The sequence below is a fragment of the Ornithodoros turicata genome, chromosome 1 (assembly GCF_037126465.1).
Source record: "Ornithodoros turicata isolate Travis chromosome 1, ASM3712646v1, whole genome shotgun sequence".
NCBI lineage: Eukaryota > Metazoa > Arthropoda > Arachnida > Ixodida > Argasidae > Ornithodoros > Ornithodoros turicata.
In genome coordinates, this window is record NC_088201.1 from 180,440,063 (window position 1) to 180,459,714 (window position 19,652).

At 45.2% G+C, this 19,652-nt stretch overlaps 1 protein-coding gene across 1 annotated transcript; it reads right to left on the bottom strand.

The window, feature by feature from the left end:
• Positions 1–761: 761 nt before the first annotated feature.
• LOC135391217 (uncharacterized protein K02A2.6-like) lies at positions 762–1,901 on the bottom strand. The gene has a single exon (XM_064621377.1). The coding sequence runs from the start codon at positions 1,899–1,901 to the stop codon at positions 762–764; it is 1,140 nt and encodes a 379-aa protein (XP_064477447.1).
• Between the last annotated feature and the right edge of the window lie 17,751 nt (positions 1,902–19,652).

Sequence of the window (19,652 nt, forward strand, 5' to 3'; positions counted from 1 at the left end):
CTACTGACGGAAATTGAAGTGAGGACAAATGTCATGGTGAATTTGTCTAGCTCTGATCATCATTCACTACACCAATAATAGAAAACCTTCACGGTGACTCCCTGCACTGTGTGCCAGCATGCACACAAATATTTGTGTGTACTAATTGGCTGTTCTTCCGAGAAACTCCTGAGAAACGCGAGATGCTACACCATGAACGCATTGTTTTATTATTATTTAAAAACTCATTACGATGGTTTCGCGATTACTATCGTTAATTATTTCAAGCCTCTTCGCATCCTCTATTCTGAGCTCAGTAAATTTTCCGAAAGATAAGTTGTTACTCATTTCATTCGATCACACAATGAGCGTTTCGGATGACGCGTGCCCATGCGCCAACCTGTTTCCAGGCGCGTGCCATAACATCGATTCTCCGCATTATCTCAGACGCAATCGCCCGCTCAAAACACTAACAGGCGCAGCGTTGATAACGCCAGCTTGATTGGGCACTGTTCGGCACACCACAGCAAACACCCCTCCGACTGGAATGGAAATGTCGAAACGCCCTCTCCCTTTACTTCTGCTAAAGGCCGCCAGGGTGGCTCCCCTCTTGCTCCACCGGTCCAAGCGGCGTTCCAGTTAACTCTGCTTCGAGCTGTACATCAACTTAAGCACAAACACAAGGAAATGCGGAAATGAATACACACGTTCTAACTTACGGATTCAAGTGGACGCGAAACAAAGACAATGCAAAACTTCAGAAAGCACGCACTTTTTTGTTTTCAGATTTCGGGGAACCGCCGAGGTGGCTTAATTCGCCGTCCATAGCGTGACACTTTCACGTTCGATGTTGGCGTAATGTCCGTGTTTCCTTGTTGAGTCTGCGAAGGCTGGCCGGACTCAGTTGGCTGGGTCACTTCACCGTGTTCGACGGAGTCCCCGGTGCCTGTGATGGCAGTCTTGAATTCTGCAGGTACTGGTGAAGGAGACGGGATGGTCGGTGACTTCCACGTCTGGTTTTCGGAGGGTGTAGGTGGAATGGCGATGAGCTGACGTCTGTTGCGTCGGAGAGTACCTCGAGGAGTTTCCACCGTGTATGAACGTGGTTCTGCTGTTTTCCCGACCACTCGCCCCTTTGTCTTCATCTCAGGAATCCAGACCTGCTGTCCTGCAGCAAGAGGAGGTAGAGACCGTACCAAATGACGCTCATCGCAGTTCTTTTTCTGCTGGGCTTTCTGTCTGCGATCTTTTCTGGCCCACTTGCGAAGATTCACCTTCCCAGGACGAAGAAGAGAAGAAGCCATTGGAACCCGACTCCGAATTCGCCGGCCCATCAGTAATTGCGCAGGGCTCAGGCCGGACGGTCCTGGTGTAGTCAGATAGCTGAGCAGGCTTAGATATGGGTCGGACGCCTTGTTGAGTAGGCTTTTGACAGTCTTCACCATTATTTCACTTTCGCCGTTCGACTGAGGGTACTTCGAACTGCTTGTTGTATGGCGGAATCCATAGTCCCTGGAGAACTGAAAGAATTCGTCACACTTGAATTGAGGACCACTGTCCGAGTACACCTCTTGTGGTATGCCGTAGCGGGCAAATATTTCTTTCATGCGCTGAATTACAGCTTTTGCTGACGTTGATAAAAGCCGCAGAACTTCAGGGTATCGCGAATAATAGTCCACCAACAGCAGATAGTTAGAACCATTCAGGTAGAATAAATCAGCTCCTACTTTGTTCCATGGAAGCTCCGGGGTCACCGACGGAATCATCGGCTCGCGAGGTTGGCTGTTGTTCAACGCGGTCTGCTGACAGTTCGTGACGCCTTGTTTGATCGCTGCACTAACACCTGGCCACCAAACAGAGTCTTTCGCTCTTGCTCGGCAACGAACGACTCCCTGGTGCCCTTCATGTATCCTGTCTAGCATTTCCTTTCTGAGTGAGACAGGTATGATAAGTCGACTACCCATGAGCAGTAGGTTCTCGCACACTGTTACGCCTGCCCGCTTTGCGTAGTACGGTTTTAGCACGCAAGGTAGCTTGTCTTTGGAGGGTCATCCTTCCTTGCACAGTTTATGTAATTCTTTACATACAGGGTCTGCCTTCTGTGCGGAGCGAATTCTTTGAAGTTGGTCAGTCGTCGCAGGGAGGGAACTGATCGAGCCTTCTACGAACGAAGCAACTTCAGCGACGGTCAGCATCCCAGTTTCTTTGGAATCCTCTTCTGTCGGGGCCCTTGACAAAGTGTCCGCCGTTGCGAGTAGTTTTCCTGGAACATACTGGATACTGAACGAATATCGCATAAGTCTCATGCAAAATCGCTGTATGCGCGGAGTTAACATGTCCAAAGATTTCTCCCGCAGAAGTGTCACAAGCGGTTTGTGATCCGTATTAAAGACAAAGTCCATACCTCGTAGGTATTCATCAAACTGCTCCGCCGCCCAAGTCAACGCCAACGCTTCCTTCTCAATCTGTGCATATCGGCGTGCTGCCGTTGGCAGGGTTCTTGAGGCATACGCCACTGCTTTCATTTCTTCGTTATCTTGCTTCCGAAGCAAGACTGCTCCCAGGCCCTGCGATGACGCATCTGCTGATACGATGGTTGGACGGGAAGGACTGTATTTTGCGAGGTACTTATCGGTAGTTATCAAGCGTTTTACGTTATCAAAACATTCTTGCTGTACTGAATCCCACGTCCACTGCGCAGATTTAGATACAAGTGCTCGAAGTGGCTGTGACTCGTGCGATAACTGGGGCAAGAACCGCGCAACATGATTCATCATTCCTAGGAACCTCCTAAGTTCCGTAACATTTGTGGGCGTTGGAAGGGTCTTGACAGCGCTGATCTTTCGAGGGTCAGGGAAGATTCCTTGATCAGTGACTATCACTCCGAGAAACGAAACTTTGTTGACTCCGAACTTGCATTTATCTCTGTTCAGGGTCATACCGCTCTGATGAAGACCGTTCATGGTTAGCTTTCACCGGTAGTCATGCTCTTCCTTAGTCCTTCCGAAGACTAAAATGTCATCCATCATGTTTTGGACGCCAGGCAGTCCTTCTAGAATCTCCATCATGTTTCTTTGAAAACTTCAGGTTGCCGAGGTTATGCCGAAAGGTAATATCTGGTAACAATAACGTCCGAAAGGGGTGATGAATGTAGTTAGTTGTTGACTCTCCGGCGACAACAATATCTGGTGAAATCCCGAGTTCACGTCGAGTTTTGAAAAAAAACTTCGCTTCTTCCAACTTCCCCAGCACTTCTTCCACCGTTGGTAGAATATGGCGCTCTCGCTGAACACTTCTGTTTAACTGCGTGAAGTCCACACAAATGCGGAACTGACCATTGGGCTTTAGCACTGGAACTATCGGCGCACCATGGAGTAGGAGTTTCCACTTTGCGAATTACTGAAAGCGCCTCTAGTCGACGCAACACTTTGCCAATAACTTTGCGTAATGGCAGAGGTACACGACGCGGTGTCAAAACCGAGAAGGGCACGGCGTTCGCAACTAGCTGAATTGTGTGTTCACCAGGTATCTTCCCGATGCCGTGAAATATCGACGGGCTTCGACAAGAATCGAATATGACACATCGCTTCGTATTCAGACGGGAGAGTAACACCACTCAAAACCTGAATTACTCCCAGTTCCTCTAGCGCTGGCATTCCTAGCAGCGGAGCTTCCAGATTTTGAACCACAAACACTGTCTGCGACGAAAATCTTTCTTTCCAGGTGATGACGGCTTTAAACTTTCCTAGTACGTTTAGCGGTGTACCAGCCGGACCCATGAGCGGGTCGCCGTGACTTAACTTCTTTGATATGCCGGGAAATTCTTCGCCCACGACGGTGACGTCTGCCCCGGAGTCAATTTTGGCCTGAACAGGATGTCCATTGATGCAAAGGTCAATGAAGCGTGTTCTGCCCTGGCTGCCCCGTACAGCTCCGAGGAAGTTGTAGTCTTCAACCGCATCCATGGCTTCCACATTGTGAGCTTTGTTAGGGCGTTTACCACGTCTTTTGGGACCACTCCTACAGACACTCGCGAAGTGCCCAATTTTTCGGCATTTAGTGCAAGACTTGTTTTGCGCCGGACAAGTAGGCGTGCGTGAAAGTCGTAGCCGCAGTACCCACATTTATCCGGGTGTTTCATTCTTCGGGGGAATTCTTTACGCTTAATCATGGTTAAAGCGTCTGCGTTCATATCAGATCCCATCTCGCTGCCGGCATCGTTTTTCAGTTGATCTTGTTGCTTCTTTACATCTTCGGAAAGTCTTGCTTTTGCCAGTGCTGTCGCAGCAGTTAGTTTAGAATCTATTTGAAGATTCTCTGATAATTTCGTGTCCAAAAGACCAACAATGAACTTGTCCAGGATCATCCTTTGCTTAGCTTCCCCGAAGTCACATCGTTCCGCCAAGGAATGCAATCTTGTCATGAATTCATCTACTGTCTCTGTGGGCTGTTGTTTGCAAAGGTTGAACCTTGCTGACTCATACACCACATTCCTGGTGTGGACGAAACGCGCTTGGAATTTTGCCTTGACGGTTTCATAGCTTTTAGTCTCTTTGTCTGTTAGCTCAAATGACCGCAGGATATCTCGGGCATTCCTACCCATACAATAGAGAAGTGTTCTTACTTGTGTCTCGCTGCTCTTCTCTATTATTCCCGAAGCATGCATGAAATCCTCAAACTCGTCGCACCATGTCGGCCACTCGCCGACATTCTCGAAGTTGAACGGTGGCGGTTGCTTCAGACTTGCCATTAGTGCCGAAGGCGTTTGCACTGTTGATGCTTTTTCATTGGACATGGGCTGGTCTCGTGCTTGAAGGTCGTCGAAGGCGACGTTACTAGTTCTAGCCGAGGTTGCGGGTAGAGTATATCCACGGTACTCCTTAACTTCTGACACCATGTCTTGTTACTTCGTGCACAGGCAACACACGAGACAGAAGCGTACACAGTCCGTGCCTGCTGGCTCACAGGCCAAGACCAAAAAGAGGCTCTTGCTTTATTCAGGTTCGCTTTTGTACATTTCAGTGTGACTCAGTTGCGTCACGTGTTGTTTACAGCTCAAGTGATATCGCTCGCTTGAGCTCGAAGATATAGCGCTTAACACTACAAGCCCCAAGATATTGACCGTCAATGCAGACCTTGCAGTTCACTTGGATTAAGTCATGGACGTTCTAGATCTTGATTTATTGTTTTCAATGAATCCTGAAACTGTGAGAATGTATCGAGGAACCTACGCTGTCGACAGAGTTTCGCCACTTCAAGAAGAAGGTGTCATTGTCATTTATACGCATCCACACGACGACCCGGGAGAACATTGTTGGTTGTTGTATATGATGGATCGCAATGATAGATTCATCTATGTGGACAGCTTTGGTCTACCACCAATTGAAGAAGAACCGTTAGATCTACCTGTTGACGAAAATTGTGACAAGTGTATACAGAGTCTCTACAGCTCCCACTGCGGTCTCTTTGTTTCCGTATTTGCTTCCCGTCTTTGTAAGAATTATTCACTCAAAAGCATTACGTCATTATTTGACAATAACCTTGTACACAACGATCTCAAGGTAATAAAAATGACTGAAGAGGAATACGTAGTTTAAAAAAAAGTTTTATTTGTTCAATGTACAAGCTCTTTGAAGATAAGCTCTTTCAGCGGATTTAACATGGAATAACCACATTGATAAAATAATATCAAATGCTAATCACACCCTAGCCTTCATCCGACGTAATCTTAAATCGGCCCCACCTAACTTAAAACGACTCACGTACCTAACATTAGTTCGTCCTAAACTAGAATATGCATCATCAATATGGGATCCTCACCAGAGGTACTTAATATGTAACATAGAATCCATTCAAAACAGAGCAGCACGATTCATCTGTAACGATTTTTCTCCTAATACATCAGTCACTGCTTTGAAGCGCGAACTTAACCTGTCGTCGTTAGAACAGCGCCGTCTTATCTCACGTCTATCTCTCTTTCATAAATTCTTGCATAACATTCCCTCACAACAGTGTCCGATTTGCCGATCCACTGCCATATTTCCCCGCCTTGATCACCCAAATAAAGTCGACCGCTTTTTATGTCATTCTAATGTTTTTTTTTCTTTCAAAATCATTCTTTTGTCGCTCCGTCCTAGAATAGAATGACCTTCCGAGCAACATCGCGACAATAACACAAACTCAAGAATTTTGTAATGCCATCTCTGTTCTGTTCTCATAGTTATTATTCGGTTACCTTTCTACGTGTTTTGCTTGCGTACAGTACCTCTTAACATACTATTAACGTATATCACATGATCCATTTTTCATCGTAGCTTATGATGTTGTTGTTTCTTCGTGCATAAACTTCGTTGTATGTCATATTATTATCTCACATTATCACGGCGTTGTATTTTCACTATTTTTCTGTACTAAATGCGATTTACATATACTCGTGATGCTGTTTATTATTGTAACCCACTCCCCCATGTAATGTCCCCAAGGGACCTTTGAGGTATTCTGAAATAAATAAATAAATAATCCTCCAGACTCACTATCTTCCGAGAGCCGTCTTCCTTTCGCTGGACGATGTAGTGCGAATGTTGAATGTAATAATTCCGAAGGATTGGTCTTCTCAAACAGGCATTTATAGGGGTCGGTGAAATCTGTTCACCGTCGCGATAGCGTCTTAACAAGTCACATTTCACAGAGACAAACTTTTGTAGTCTCTTCCTTAGTTGTCCACGTCTTGTTCTGAGTTGATACGGTAAACTTCGCAAGATGGGTTTGAAGTCACTCTCAGGTCCGTTGCAGTTCAAGTACGAGTTTAATTTCAACAGGTCCTTGTACATCATCCACTGTATAGTCAAGTGAAATCTCTCAGCCGAGTTCATGCTGATTCCGAGCTGGGGTGGCATCCAAGATATGGCCTGATATTATGATCTAGCCAGTCTGATGATTTTGTTGAAATCAATCCACCGCAGCGACATCTTCTCAGATGGTCACCATTTTGTATAAAGAAACGTCCGGGTGGTGTCTTCAATGTTTGGACAAAGGCAAATCGCCTGTCAGGAGGCACTCGTAATCTAAAACAAAAAATCTCCTTAGAGTAAGTGGAATAAGATAAGAAAGTCGTAAACTCACAGTCCTCCAGGGAGAGTGAATAGCACACGTCTCTTTCCATTGTTGACAATAGAGAGAATGCGATGGAAAGGATACCTATTGGTTATCGATTTTCCATATACAATTTTCGGGTCCGCCCACACTTACTATAAAATAGTGTCTGATGGCTTGTTTTATTCCACCAAGCCTTGTTGCCCTGGTTTCAGTGCTTGTTTCATTTGCCAAAAATTTGTTTTGGTGTGCTGCTGCCGAGATCTTTGAAGAGTAAGTCTGATTCCTGCGTATTATTCCTATTTTAATTTATGGAATGTCTGTTCTACTGCCTCGCTGTGGAATCTGTGGGTATGATTGCGTTGAGGAGGTAATTCGTCGTATGGAGGAGGAAGCTAATGTTTCAAATTGAGATCCTGCTTTGTTTGACGAAGAGTGGGGTTTAGAATCTGATCGAGTTTTGATGGATGGAGTTTTTGATGATAATACGCCGGCAGATGCCGTGCAAAATCTAGATAGCCCAGAGCCTGTTGTGAACGATCTTGCGGAACATGTTTCGGTGGCTCATCCTGCTGTTAGCGTACCATATTTTCCGTCCTTTTAAACCGCTGCGGCCTTTGAAGGGTACCTTGGACGTTACGTCCTGTTGGCGTCATCGTACGACGACTTTGTCGAGGATCCGTTCGAATCAGTGATACATTACCGGCACGATATAATTTCCATATTACAACAACATGCCAGACCATTTAAATTTTATATGCGCGTGAAACTATTGATGGTGAAGCAAGTTGGCGATTCGATGAGCAGCCATTTTGCTTTTCTAAGTGACGTGTCGCGTGAAATTCATAGTCTCGCGGATATAATGGTTGCGCTAAATGAAATGATTAGCGAGTTAGCGCGCAACCTGAAAAATCATCAGGGTGAAGGTAGCGGCTACGTCTCCCGGGACGTGTCCGAAATCGAATTGAACGTAAGCAGGATTGAAGAAAAGAAGATTGGCTGCGACACTGTAATTCCCGCTGAATTGAAAAAAAGAAAGAAAACAAATGTAAAATGTCCCGACAACGAGTGTTTCAAATACAACATTTTAGCACTATTGCATCCTCAAAAAACACATGGAAATGATTGGAAATTATATCGCAAGTATCTGGTTGATCTCGAATCGAATCCAGTGGCTAGAGTCAAATGGTGGCAGGATGGCCCGGTATCGTATTCGGAGATTGCAGAATTCGAAGAACGGAATCACATTGAAGTATATGTGTACTCATATCAGGATGGGAGTATCCACACTTCTCGTGTTCCGCGACTCACATTTAACGATAAAGTGCAATTATTGGAATTTGAAAATCACTCTTTGGGATAAGGAATTTCAGTACCTTGTTTGGTCGCAAAGAAATGTTTTTTTTGTGTGAAAAGTGTACGAGGGGATTTACAACAGAGGAAAACCTAGTGTCACATAGGAGAGTGTGCAGGAAGTTTGAGGAGCTATTGTTGGAGTTCCCAGAGCCAGGTAAGAATGTTCTAAAATTTGACAAGTTTGGTCACATGTTTGCATTTCCATATATTATCGGACTCGATACAGAGTCTGTCCTTGATCCTGACACGAATGTAAAAAGCGCTGTGCAGAAGCATGTTATGAGTTCCTTCTGCGGCATTCTAATCAGAACATACGATTCGAAAATACTTGCAAATGAAAAATATTTAGGCCCCGATGCAGCTTCCAGGTGTGTCGACTGCCTGTTACGTTTTCATAACAAGCTAGTCGATATCAGTCGTTGCCCTGCTCCTATTAAGCTCACAGAGGAAGAAACTCGTAAACATATCGCTGCAATGCACTGTGAATATTGTGGTGTGTTATTTAGTGTTGATAGGAGAAAGGTTCGTCATCACAATCACAGTCGTCTAAGCAGTGTGAGCAACTTTTTGGCTACCGTTTGTAACGAATGTAACATCAGTTGCAGCAATCGCCGCAAAATTCCAGTGCTCATCCACAACCTTCAGTATGACATCAGCTCCTTGTTGCATTGCTTCCATGCTTTGAAGTGGAAATGCCCACCCAAGCTCATCGCGACGAGTTCGGAGAAGATTCGGAACTTTGAATATGGCAATACCATATTCAGAGACGCCACTCAGTTTTTAAATAAATATTTTTTTAAGCTTGGTGGATAGTTTGAAGGTGTCGGAAGGAATTGAATCATTCAAGTGCCTACAGCAAGTGTATGGTAATGACTTTGCACGTTTAACTAGGAAAGGTGTGTTCCCTTATTCCTGGATCAAAAGCTTTCAAGTCTACAATGAAGAATGCCTGCCGGCCAAGGAGAGTTTTTATGATGATTTGAATGAAACACACATCAGCGATGATGACTATGCTTTTGCTCAGGAACATATGAACATTTTGATTGCAAATTGCTGAAAGATTATACTTTGATCTATTTGGAATGTGATGTCCTGCTCCTGTTAGATGTTATGCAGCATTTTAAACAGCTTTCTATGAAGACATATGGCGTGGAAGTGCTGCACTTTGTCAGTCTACCAGGATTCAGTTGGCAGGCTGCACTCAAGTACACAAAGGCCAAGATCGAGCTGCTTACAGATGAAGATATGTATCGAACCATCGAGTCTTCTATTAGAGGTGGTATTTGCCAGCAAGGATTGAGGTATGCTGCTGCCAATAACACATATTGTGCAAACTTTGACCCAGAGAAGCCACAGGGTTACATCTCCTATTGGGATGCAAACAGTCTGTATTCCAGTTGGCAAACATTGCCATTGCCTATCGGAAGATTCGAGTGGGTGCCCGAATCCGAATTTTCGAGTTTGGACATCATTAACCATCCTCAAGATGCAGAGTATGGCTACATTTACGTGTGCGACCTCGTCTACCCGCCGGAGCTACACCAGAAGACCCGGTATTTTCCACTAGCTCCAGTGAAGCAAAACGTTGACGAGAGCTGGTTTTCAGAGTATCAGTTGGCTCTAAAAGACCAATTGAATTACAAACCTGCAGCACAGGGTAAGTTACTTCTCATTTGTAATGATAAAACAGACTATGTTGTACATTATCGTTTGCTGAGTCTATATTGTAGGTTAGGTAAGGGGGTGAGCAAAATCCATAGAGTGTTGGAATTTCGTCAGGGTATGGTCTTTGGCCCGTACATTGAAATGAACATTCAGCGACGCATTGCAGCGCAAACGGACTTTGAGAAGCAGGTATTGAAGTTAAGCTGTAATGCCCTTTACGGTAGGACACTGCTTTCCCTCAGGCCATTTAGATCAATTAAGATAACATTCACCAAAGGGGAGGCCCAAAGATATAGCTCTTCAAACGACTGCATTCGATTTGAAATTTTGTCAGAGAATTGTGTGTTGTATGAGATGAAGAAAAGGAAGGTAAAATGTAGCTTTCTATTGCAGATTAGATTTTGTATTTTAGATTATAGTAAGTTGGTAATGTATGAATTTGTCTATTGCACTCTCTTGGAAAAGTTGAATTGTCCGATTACCATCATGTATTCGGATACGGATTCTATCGTTGGGGTGTTTCATACGTCAGAGTATGAAGAGGAAATCAAAAAGGTTGCAGATGATCACCTCAATCTTTCATCCTATCTAACTGATCATACACTCCATATCAATAAAAATAAAGGGGCACTGTTTCGCTTCAAGGATGAGACCGGAGGTAGGATAATACAGCTTATTCATAAGTGCTGCTATCTCGTGCCGCCTCCTGTCTCGGGCGCCATGTTTGAGTATTGACTCCGCTGTTCTAGGTTTGCTCTGTGCTGTTTGTGCTACGGTTTCCGTCTCTCCTGTATTAGAAAAACTTCACGTCTTGAAAGTGTAGACAGCACAGGTTCTCTGCGATGGCAGACCAGCAAGAAGAATGGACAACGGAGCTGATAAGGTTGCCGTACTTTGACGACAACTTTGTGAATGTGTTCTACTCTGGACAGACAACTTCAGAAAAGCACAGTCGACGAAGTTACAACTTTATGACTGAGTCTTTCGTCGAACTACGTACTATGAAAACGCGATCGTTTCTCGACCAGTGAGTACCAATCATTTGGCTTCATTTTGCAGCAGAGCGTCATGTATTGATATAAACTTTGGAGTCCCGTCGTACCGAAGCGCTCGCCGGCGCTTAAAATCAAGACGTTTTTGACAACTTTCACTGATATATAGTACCCATAGTCGAACATAGTGTCAACATGCGTGGAACGCTGCTAACATGACATCAGTGGGTTATGACTACTGAGTGGCGCACATACGACGTTATGCTCTTCGTCTTGATGGCAAGCAAGTAAACAACGATAATGTTCTAAATGCAGATAGGATAGCATAAATGGTTGTGAGTCCTCTTCTTGTGTATTTGTTTTGTATCTGTCCAAACACAGGCTTCTTCGATCATGGAGTTCTAAATGCAGGTCGGGGAGGAGGCTTCATCAGATTACGGCTGGATGCTTCAGGAGCCAAAAGAAGACTGGCACTCCATACAGAGTTACCGTGACCTTGTCTGAGGCACCATGGGTGGAGAGCTGTGCATGCGCTTGCACAGCAGGCTCTTCTGGGCACTGTTGTCATACTGTCGCAGTGTTGAAGACGGTGGCCAGACTTCTAGCTCTTGGCTACAAGCATATCCCGGACGAGCTTGCTTGTACTGAGCTCCCTCAGCAGTGGGGGCGACCAAGAGCAGTACTTGCACCCGAGAATGTCATGCAGGTGAACTGGAGGAGGCTTGGAGAAGACTGTCCTGAAGAACCTCTCCACTGCAAGCTGAGCGACGTCCGAAAGAAGGAAGAGACGGTGGACGAAAAAAGAAGTTCCGTACTCCGATTTGCTGAGAGCGTAAAGGGCATGGTTGAAGGTACGCTCAGTGACACACTCGAAAGTGCTGCACATTCTACGTATGTGGACACCAAATATGGCCCAGCTCTTGAGAACTCCGTGATGGCTGTGCAGCTCAGCTGTCTACCTTTTGACTTCAAAAGTTTTGTCGCTCTGAGTCAAGGCCAGGACATATCCACCTGCAGAGCTCACGGGTTCACCCTGTTTCAAGATTGTCCGGAATGGTCTTTGCCAGAGAACAGCAATTCTTCTGTGCTCATGGTAGGTTTATTTGTCTTTTCCGCAAAGCCTTGTGCAACCTCTATAATAAAACCGAAGTTCTCTGTTTTGAATTTTTCAGCAGGTGTTTCAAAGCAGGCTTGTACAAACATCCTTCCTTTGGCCAGGCGACAACAGAGGAAAGAACGAGACAGCGACGGCGCCATGTTTGACGACGAGTTTGCGTCATCGCTGTCTCGTTCTTTCCTCTGTTGTCGCCTGGCCAAAGGATATGTACCAAACGGCCCCATACACTATGTGTCTGCTAGTTTTTGTACAAACACCCCATGCAATTATTGCTGTGGCAACTGGGAAACTGTGCTTCTGTACATGCTGCCTTTTAAGAGTGATCCTTGTTGCAGGAGATACGGATATCAGCTGCCAATGCCCGACAACTTGAACAGGACACCAGAAAACAAGCCAGGAGCACACTGTGGGAGAAGGAATGGAGGAATCGTCTGTCATCTTCCAGATTTGGCCACGTGTGCAAGCGCCAGAAGCCATGGACAGAGGTAGCATTGTGAAACCTACTTCGCCCAAAGCAGTTCAGTGCAGCGTCTGTGCGTTATGGTACCTCTAATGAGCATAATGCTGTCCTGAGGTACATCGAAGTACTTCGTCACACCCGCCATCACGTCCACGTCTTTGCATGTGGTTTCATGGTTCGACCGGACTTTCCCTGGCTGGGCTCAACGCCTGATCGGATTCTATACGATCCCGAGCAGACCCCAGCTCACGGTGTGTTGGAGGTGAAGTGCCCATGGTCAAAAAGGGCAACATCATTAGAAGATGCACTTCAAGATAAGGACTTTTGCATTGAAGTGAGGGATGGCAAGCCATATCTAAAAGAGCAACATGAATACTATTATCAAATGATGGGCCAGATGTTTTGCTCAGGAGCTAGGTGGAGCCACTGTGTGGTGTATTCACCATCGTGGATCATTGTTGCTAAAGTTGACTTCTGCCCCTCATTTTGTGATGAGATAATAAAGGTACTGACTATGTTCTATTTTGACTGTGCTCTGCCTTACCTTGAAGCATCACCATAACCTTGTCAAAATCCGACTGTACTTTCATTGTATAAGTGAGAATCAGGATTCTGAACAACTTTTATCTATTGCTGTCAGATACGCCCCTTTCAGTATCACTTGGATAAAATGGAAACAACACTTTAACAATGCAGAGTCTGATTTATTATTGTAAATATGCTACAGATTATACATTGCACTGCCCACTCATTATCATTTTTTTTGCAACTTCCCCACCTTCTTATGTACAACACTTCGACTACATTACAACAAAAGTATCACAGCAACAGTAAGGAACATTCAGGTACCTCTGACAGTCGTCACTGTCAATGGAAAATACCACAGTAAATACAAAGGAACGTTCACAGACGGAACTCCCCTGGCTACCATCGTTAGTTTTCATAATGGGGCTTTGGTAGTTGCTTAATAATGCACATACAGTCCACATTTGATTCACAAGGGGACAAAGCGTGATGGGCAATCCACTGTCAAATATATGCTAGGTCTTTATTCGCTGGATCCTGCGTTCCACGTGTATCCTCAAGGAAGCGATTTTCTGCGTCTCCAGAACCTCTTCCTTTGTTAGCTTGCCCTGCGTTGTGAATGGTGGAATGTTGAGTCAAATTTTCAGGGGATTGACGAGATCCTGTATTCTAAACCCTTTATCAGCCATGATGCAGTCTCCTTCTTCAAATTTTAGAGATAAAAGTCCACTTTTCTTCACTAGTTCCTTGTCGGAGATACTTCCGGTGTAGAGGGAAGAGACAAATGTCAGGTAGCCATCCGGTGACACTCCAATAAGAGACTTCAAGGTGTTTGACGACTTGTACGTCGAGTATGTTTCTGATTGTAACACAAATGAGCTGGGCACTTGGCATTTTATTTCTGTCGCATCTATTATCACCCTTGTGCTTGGGAACTCTTCTTTGAAGGCCACTGGCATGTTTTTCTGAATGATTTCGCGAGATGGCCACTGTGGGAGTGCAGTGAGCTTTAGCTACAGATGATTGATCCATGCTGAAAGTATCCTGCTTATCGTTGCTTGGGTGACACTAAACCTGTGTGCTAGGTCCTGCTGGAACAAGCCAACCCGAAGTCTGACTAGGGTCAGGAGCAGCTCATTGTCCATCGAAAGTGCATGAGGCCTTCCAAGGGATGAAATGCTGTCGCTAGACGTTCCATATTGGATGTTGCAACCACGCTCACCCGGGTCAAGATATGTGAGAAAGTTTTTGAACATGGCATAGGAAGGGAGGCCAGTATAAAATTGGATATCGTCGTCGGAGCCCTTGAAACGTTCAACAGAAAATGGAAGGTGTTTCTCCTCCAGCTTCCTGTGTTTTCCCTTCAGTAGCAGGAGCTCCCTTTCTAGTCGGGCTATTTCTGCATTTGCCACTTGCAAGGATTTTTGGAGACTCTCTATCAATTCATCTTTTTTTTGCATCCTCATCTCTTCTTCTGTTTTGGAAGGAGACTGTGTTTCTGGCACGGCTGTTAGTATCATATCATTTTCACTAGTTTCACACTGCTCTTCACTTGTGGCAAAATCATGGCATTCGGCTGGACGTCAGTCTTGAATGTTCTGAGCATTTGGCCAAGCAGACTTTGGCGTGAGTGCCCTTCTCTCTTTTGGGGCTTTCCGTTGTTTTGCCACTTTTTTGAATTTGAAAATACTTGGCACATCATTGCTGTGAAGCATTCTTCGTCCACTTGCAACATTCTTCACAAAGTCACTTTCCTTGAAATGCAAAGAGCAGACTTTAGCTGTCACAGTATTGTAGGGAGGCTTCCTCTTTATAGCGACGACCCACTGGTCTTGCAGTGCTTTCACCGTTGGGAAACTGTGGAATGATACCTAAGACAGAACAGGACAAAAGGGACTGACAACGCATCCATGCAAACTTAATACCATCAACAACGTGCCTGCTCCTTTCTCTCATGTTTTTGTGTACCAATTAAATTTTTCTTTATCAGGGAAGATCACTCTCCACTTGCAACACTCTAGCAAAGCACGATGAAGAGATAGACAGTTTCCTGCAAAAATGTAAAGCACTGTCCGAACTTGTAGCTGATAGACGCATTGACTTTTTGTGCATGACACTAGTGCGCTGAAACAACATCGCAGCAGGCGGCGACTGATAAGCTGACGTGTCATACCACTGATTAACATGATTCTGAAATGATTCTGCGGCGGAAAGTGAATGGCACCACGTCGCGTGCGGTTCAAAGTGTCTGTATACCCAGGAACAGTAGAAGAAGAAGAATCTCGGCTGTTGAATCACAACACTCGCGCGCGATCACGCACATATCTCTTCACTGAAGCAAAATATAAGCAAATCCTAACCTTACCTTCTCGTTGTCATGGCCAATGTTTTCTTTTTGTGTACACAGTGGCACAGCACAGTAATGAGGCATTGTCGTGCACCCTCTGCACAGAGACTGCAGACGCCGAGGAGAAAACCGAAACTGACGACAGCTATACTCAAACATGGCGCGCAAACGTTAGTCCTCACTTGCGTACACAGATGGCGCGCACTTATGTATAAGCTGTATTGAAGAGGTGGTTGCTCTGAAAGCAAAAATGTATTCTATCCGATTGAGTGACGAGAGTCAAATTGCTAGAGCAAAAGGTGTTAAGAAAAGTATTGCTTGTAAGGAATTGGATCACGATGTATATAAAGATGTTTTGTTTAATAGTGCGAAGGTAAGTCATCCACAAAGGACTATATGTAGTAAGCGCCAATGCATGTATACTATGAAAACAACTAAGCTTACACTCATGCCCTATGATGATAAGAGATACCTCTTTAATGCTATTGAGTCATACCCATATGGAAGCTGTGAAATTGGAAATGAGTAAGTATATTCTTTATTATGTGTATTGCATTTCTTCTGTTACAGGTGCTGTAGGTTTTTCGGCTGGGTTTTTCTCCTTCACCTGATTGGCATCACAATTGGCACAATTCCCAGCACTATTGGTTTTAATAAATATATTTCAACTTGATTGGCATTGCAATTGGCATTAATAAATATATTTTCACTTGTACTTTTTGTGTATGACCCTTCTTCGCATGTCTATGCATGTTATAACCTCGCGGACAATCCTCCGCACACGCGCCGCGCGGGGAAAAATACGGGAACGGACCAGACGCGACGGTGGCGGGGTGCCGTAGGTTCGCGTTGCCGTAGTTTCTCAACACCACCTTACTACTTGCGTCGTTCGAGGACCATATCATGCTCCACGGCAATGCGCTCATGGCTCTCTGGACCTTTGTAGTTGACCCTATAGTTCTTCACATGTGGGATTCAGCCATCGCGCGACCACCTGTCCGCCTAGAGCATTGTGTCCCAGGACTCTTACCCGCACTGTGGTAACATAGAAACCAACAGCCATGTGGATGCCACACATAAATAATTTTGGGGGACTTGTTTTGTGGCACACCAACATCTCCTGCCCCGTGCCCTTCGATCGCCGGTGGTTAGGTCACCGACTCGGTGTTCTGGTCAAAGCATGCGGTGCGGATATAGTGTAGACGGCACGGTCTCAGGCTGTAACGTATCGATGACGTAGCACGCCGTTATTATCGTTGCACCGACGATTGCGCGTTAACCTCGTCAGCATCCTGCATTGCTTGCGTTGGGACAGGTGACCTTCGAGTGGCTGTGGTGTTCTCATCCCTCTGTTCGTGTCGTTGGTGAACGTGTCATCGTGGCAGGCGCTTCTCTCTAGCTGTAACTTAGAATGCATTTTCTTGGATGTTTGACTGACTGCGTAACTTTGGTACACGTATTCTACCTTTCTTGTACGGTTTCGCTACAGCGTACTTGGGTGGATGTCTTGCTGTTTTACACCTAGTAGTACACACACTAGTGTAGTACACCTTCCTGTTTTTTTTGTCGATACTTGCAGAATGTATTGCCGTTGTATCCGCCGGCGGAGAGGTTGCATGTCCTGACCTGTGCATAGCCTTACTCATACTCGTTTTGTGTTCTCGTTGTCGCACTTCTGTGCATGTTAATATCCCGTCATGTTAAATTTACCCCTAACTATAAATGCTTTCGATTTAATACTTAATAGTCTACTCTCGGAGAAGTTATACCAACATGAGATGCACGGCAAACTCCTTACTTTAGTCCAAAGTTACTTCGCGAATAGGAATCAATACATGACCATTGAATTGATCACTTAGAACCACTAGAACAATCTTAGAACCATTCAACTGGGAGTTCCAGAGGGATCCATTCTTCTCTCTTTCCGATCCCGACCGAGGACGTTAGCAATGTGGGGAAGGTAAACATGGCTTCCATCACCATGTGTCGGAGATTTCTGGCATCCTAGGTTGTCGAAAATTTCCGCAGTCCTATCCTTCGATACGTACAACATGTCGTCACACATACAGGCACACGGAAATCATGTGTAATACACATTACCATTTTCCAGTGTTTTCGTCGTCTTCATAAGCGACCTTCCACGAAACACAACGCACAGAACAGCTCTATATGTGGATAGCACAACATTTTTGTTTGCAGCAACAATGCACGTGACGTGAAGTACATACCAAAGGAAACTAGAGGAGACCGTCTTCCACTCCGCGACGCCTTGTGACACCCCTGGCTTCCCGCCAATAGACAACCCACATTCTCCCCCCATCTATGCTGATGTTATGCTATGTTGATCATACGCTGGCTTTTCGGTACAAAACACCTCCTGTCAAGATACTGCATTAATTCGTCGCATGCGACTCGATGTGACTTTTACAGCTCAGTGGCGTTACCCCTTGAGGCAACTTGACTCCCAGCTGCTATCACTACGGTGCTCTAGAGGATGGAGCACATCCTGCTTCATTGCCCACACCAGCAACCTTCCCCAACCGCACTCTCCGAGTCTCTTAGTCAGCCGGACTCTCGCCTCTTCTCATCAATCAAAATTGCTTTGTCACTGGTCAGCCAGTCCACCAATGCTCTGCGCTCAACGCTCTTTTGACCTTCCTGGAGGGAATGGTACTTCGATCCTCATTATGAAGGGGCTCATTATTTCATTCCCCACATCACCACTAGCAATGAGGTAGAGTATCGCCACTGGCGATGAAAGTTCCCATTCCTCATCTTAAAGTAAGTACGCACTTCTTCACATAGCACCCGATTGGCAACGGCGCATGGGGCTATACCCGCGCCAAACGTACACGGAGCGGTAGTGCGCGCTCGTTACCATTCGCGCCCAGACCAATGCAAAACTGATTTCTATTTCTAAGTGGCGCGCTGCAGTGGTGCTGACGTCAATGATTGCGTCGCAAACCGTTTATAATGAATCGTTTATAAAACCCGATCTGGAGGAACTCGTTGCGTCAGATGAGATGTGGCCTCAGAATCGGTGACGGGACAACACCAAGTCTGTGTGTCGCTTCAATGCACCGTTCTGGCCCACTCGTATCCTCAACCCAACATTGAAATACGACGGTAACAAGGACGGCCATAATGCAAAGACGTTCAAGAGAGGTTCAAGATGTCTCATATCAGTGGTGCCGGCGCAATTGCGTCCTTGTATTCATAGTGAGCTGCTGCGCGAGTTCCGATATAGCTATCTGGCATCGTAGCAAAATCTGGCCTCTTCTTGTGACGTCGTGAGTCTTCATACATGATGCTTCGCATATCGGTGAGAACCATCGAAGTGGTTTTTGCAAATTTTTTAACAAAGGAATAGCAAGCCGTCCTTACTGGCTGACTTTTCCTGCAAAGATAAATAGATCCCACCTCTATGTTTTACTTAAAAAAAAAAAACGGGCTCCTGTGCAATACGAGCATATAGTTTTTCGACGCAAGCATACAGCGAGGGTGACCGTTACTATTGATCATTATCTGCCCTGGCAAAAACACACTGACCATTTGTGTAATAAAAAAAAATTGTAAAAACCCAGCTTGCTCCGTTATTGATCGTCCTTAACATACATCTACATACTATTCATTCCAGAATAATATTAGATTTTGTCGTATACGCCATCACGTATCAAGCATCGTTACAGCCCCTTGGGGTTGCGCATAAGGCTACCATTCCAGTAATGGAATGATGTCGTGACGTTAGCTAGCTAGCATTCGTTCCGTTCTCTTGATGGCGCGAAACGCAAGTGTGAAACACAAGGCCTATTTTTTCTGAGTATCCTCCGAGTCAGGAAATACATAGCTTTTCACGTTTCACTGCTCACATATTACAGAAACAATTAAGCATACACACGCATCAAACTCACACAAAAGGTGTCCACTGCATAGTTCATGCAGTCGAACGCATTTTCAAATACTCCTTGACATTGGCAGGTGTCGAACCAACTATTGTGTATTTCACTTCTCCCATTTTTCAGGCAGAAACTGGAAGTCATCACCACATCAAGTTAGGAACACGTCATCGCTTATTTCTTTCAAAATCGCCTTGTGTAGTCACATTTATACCATGTAGGG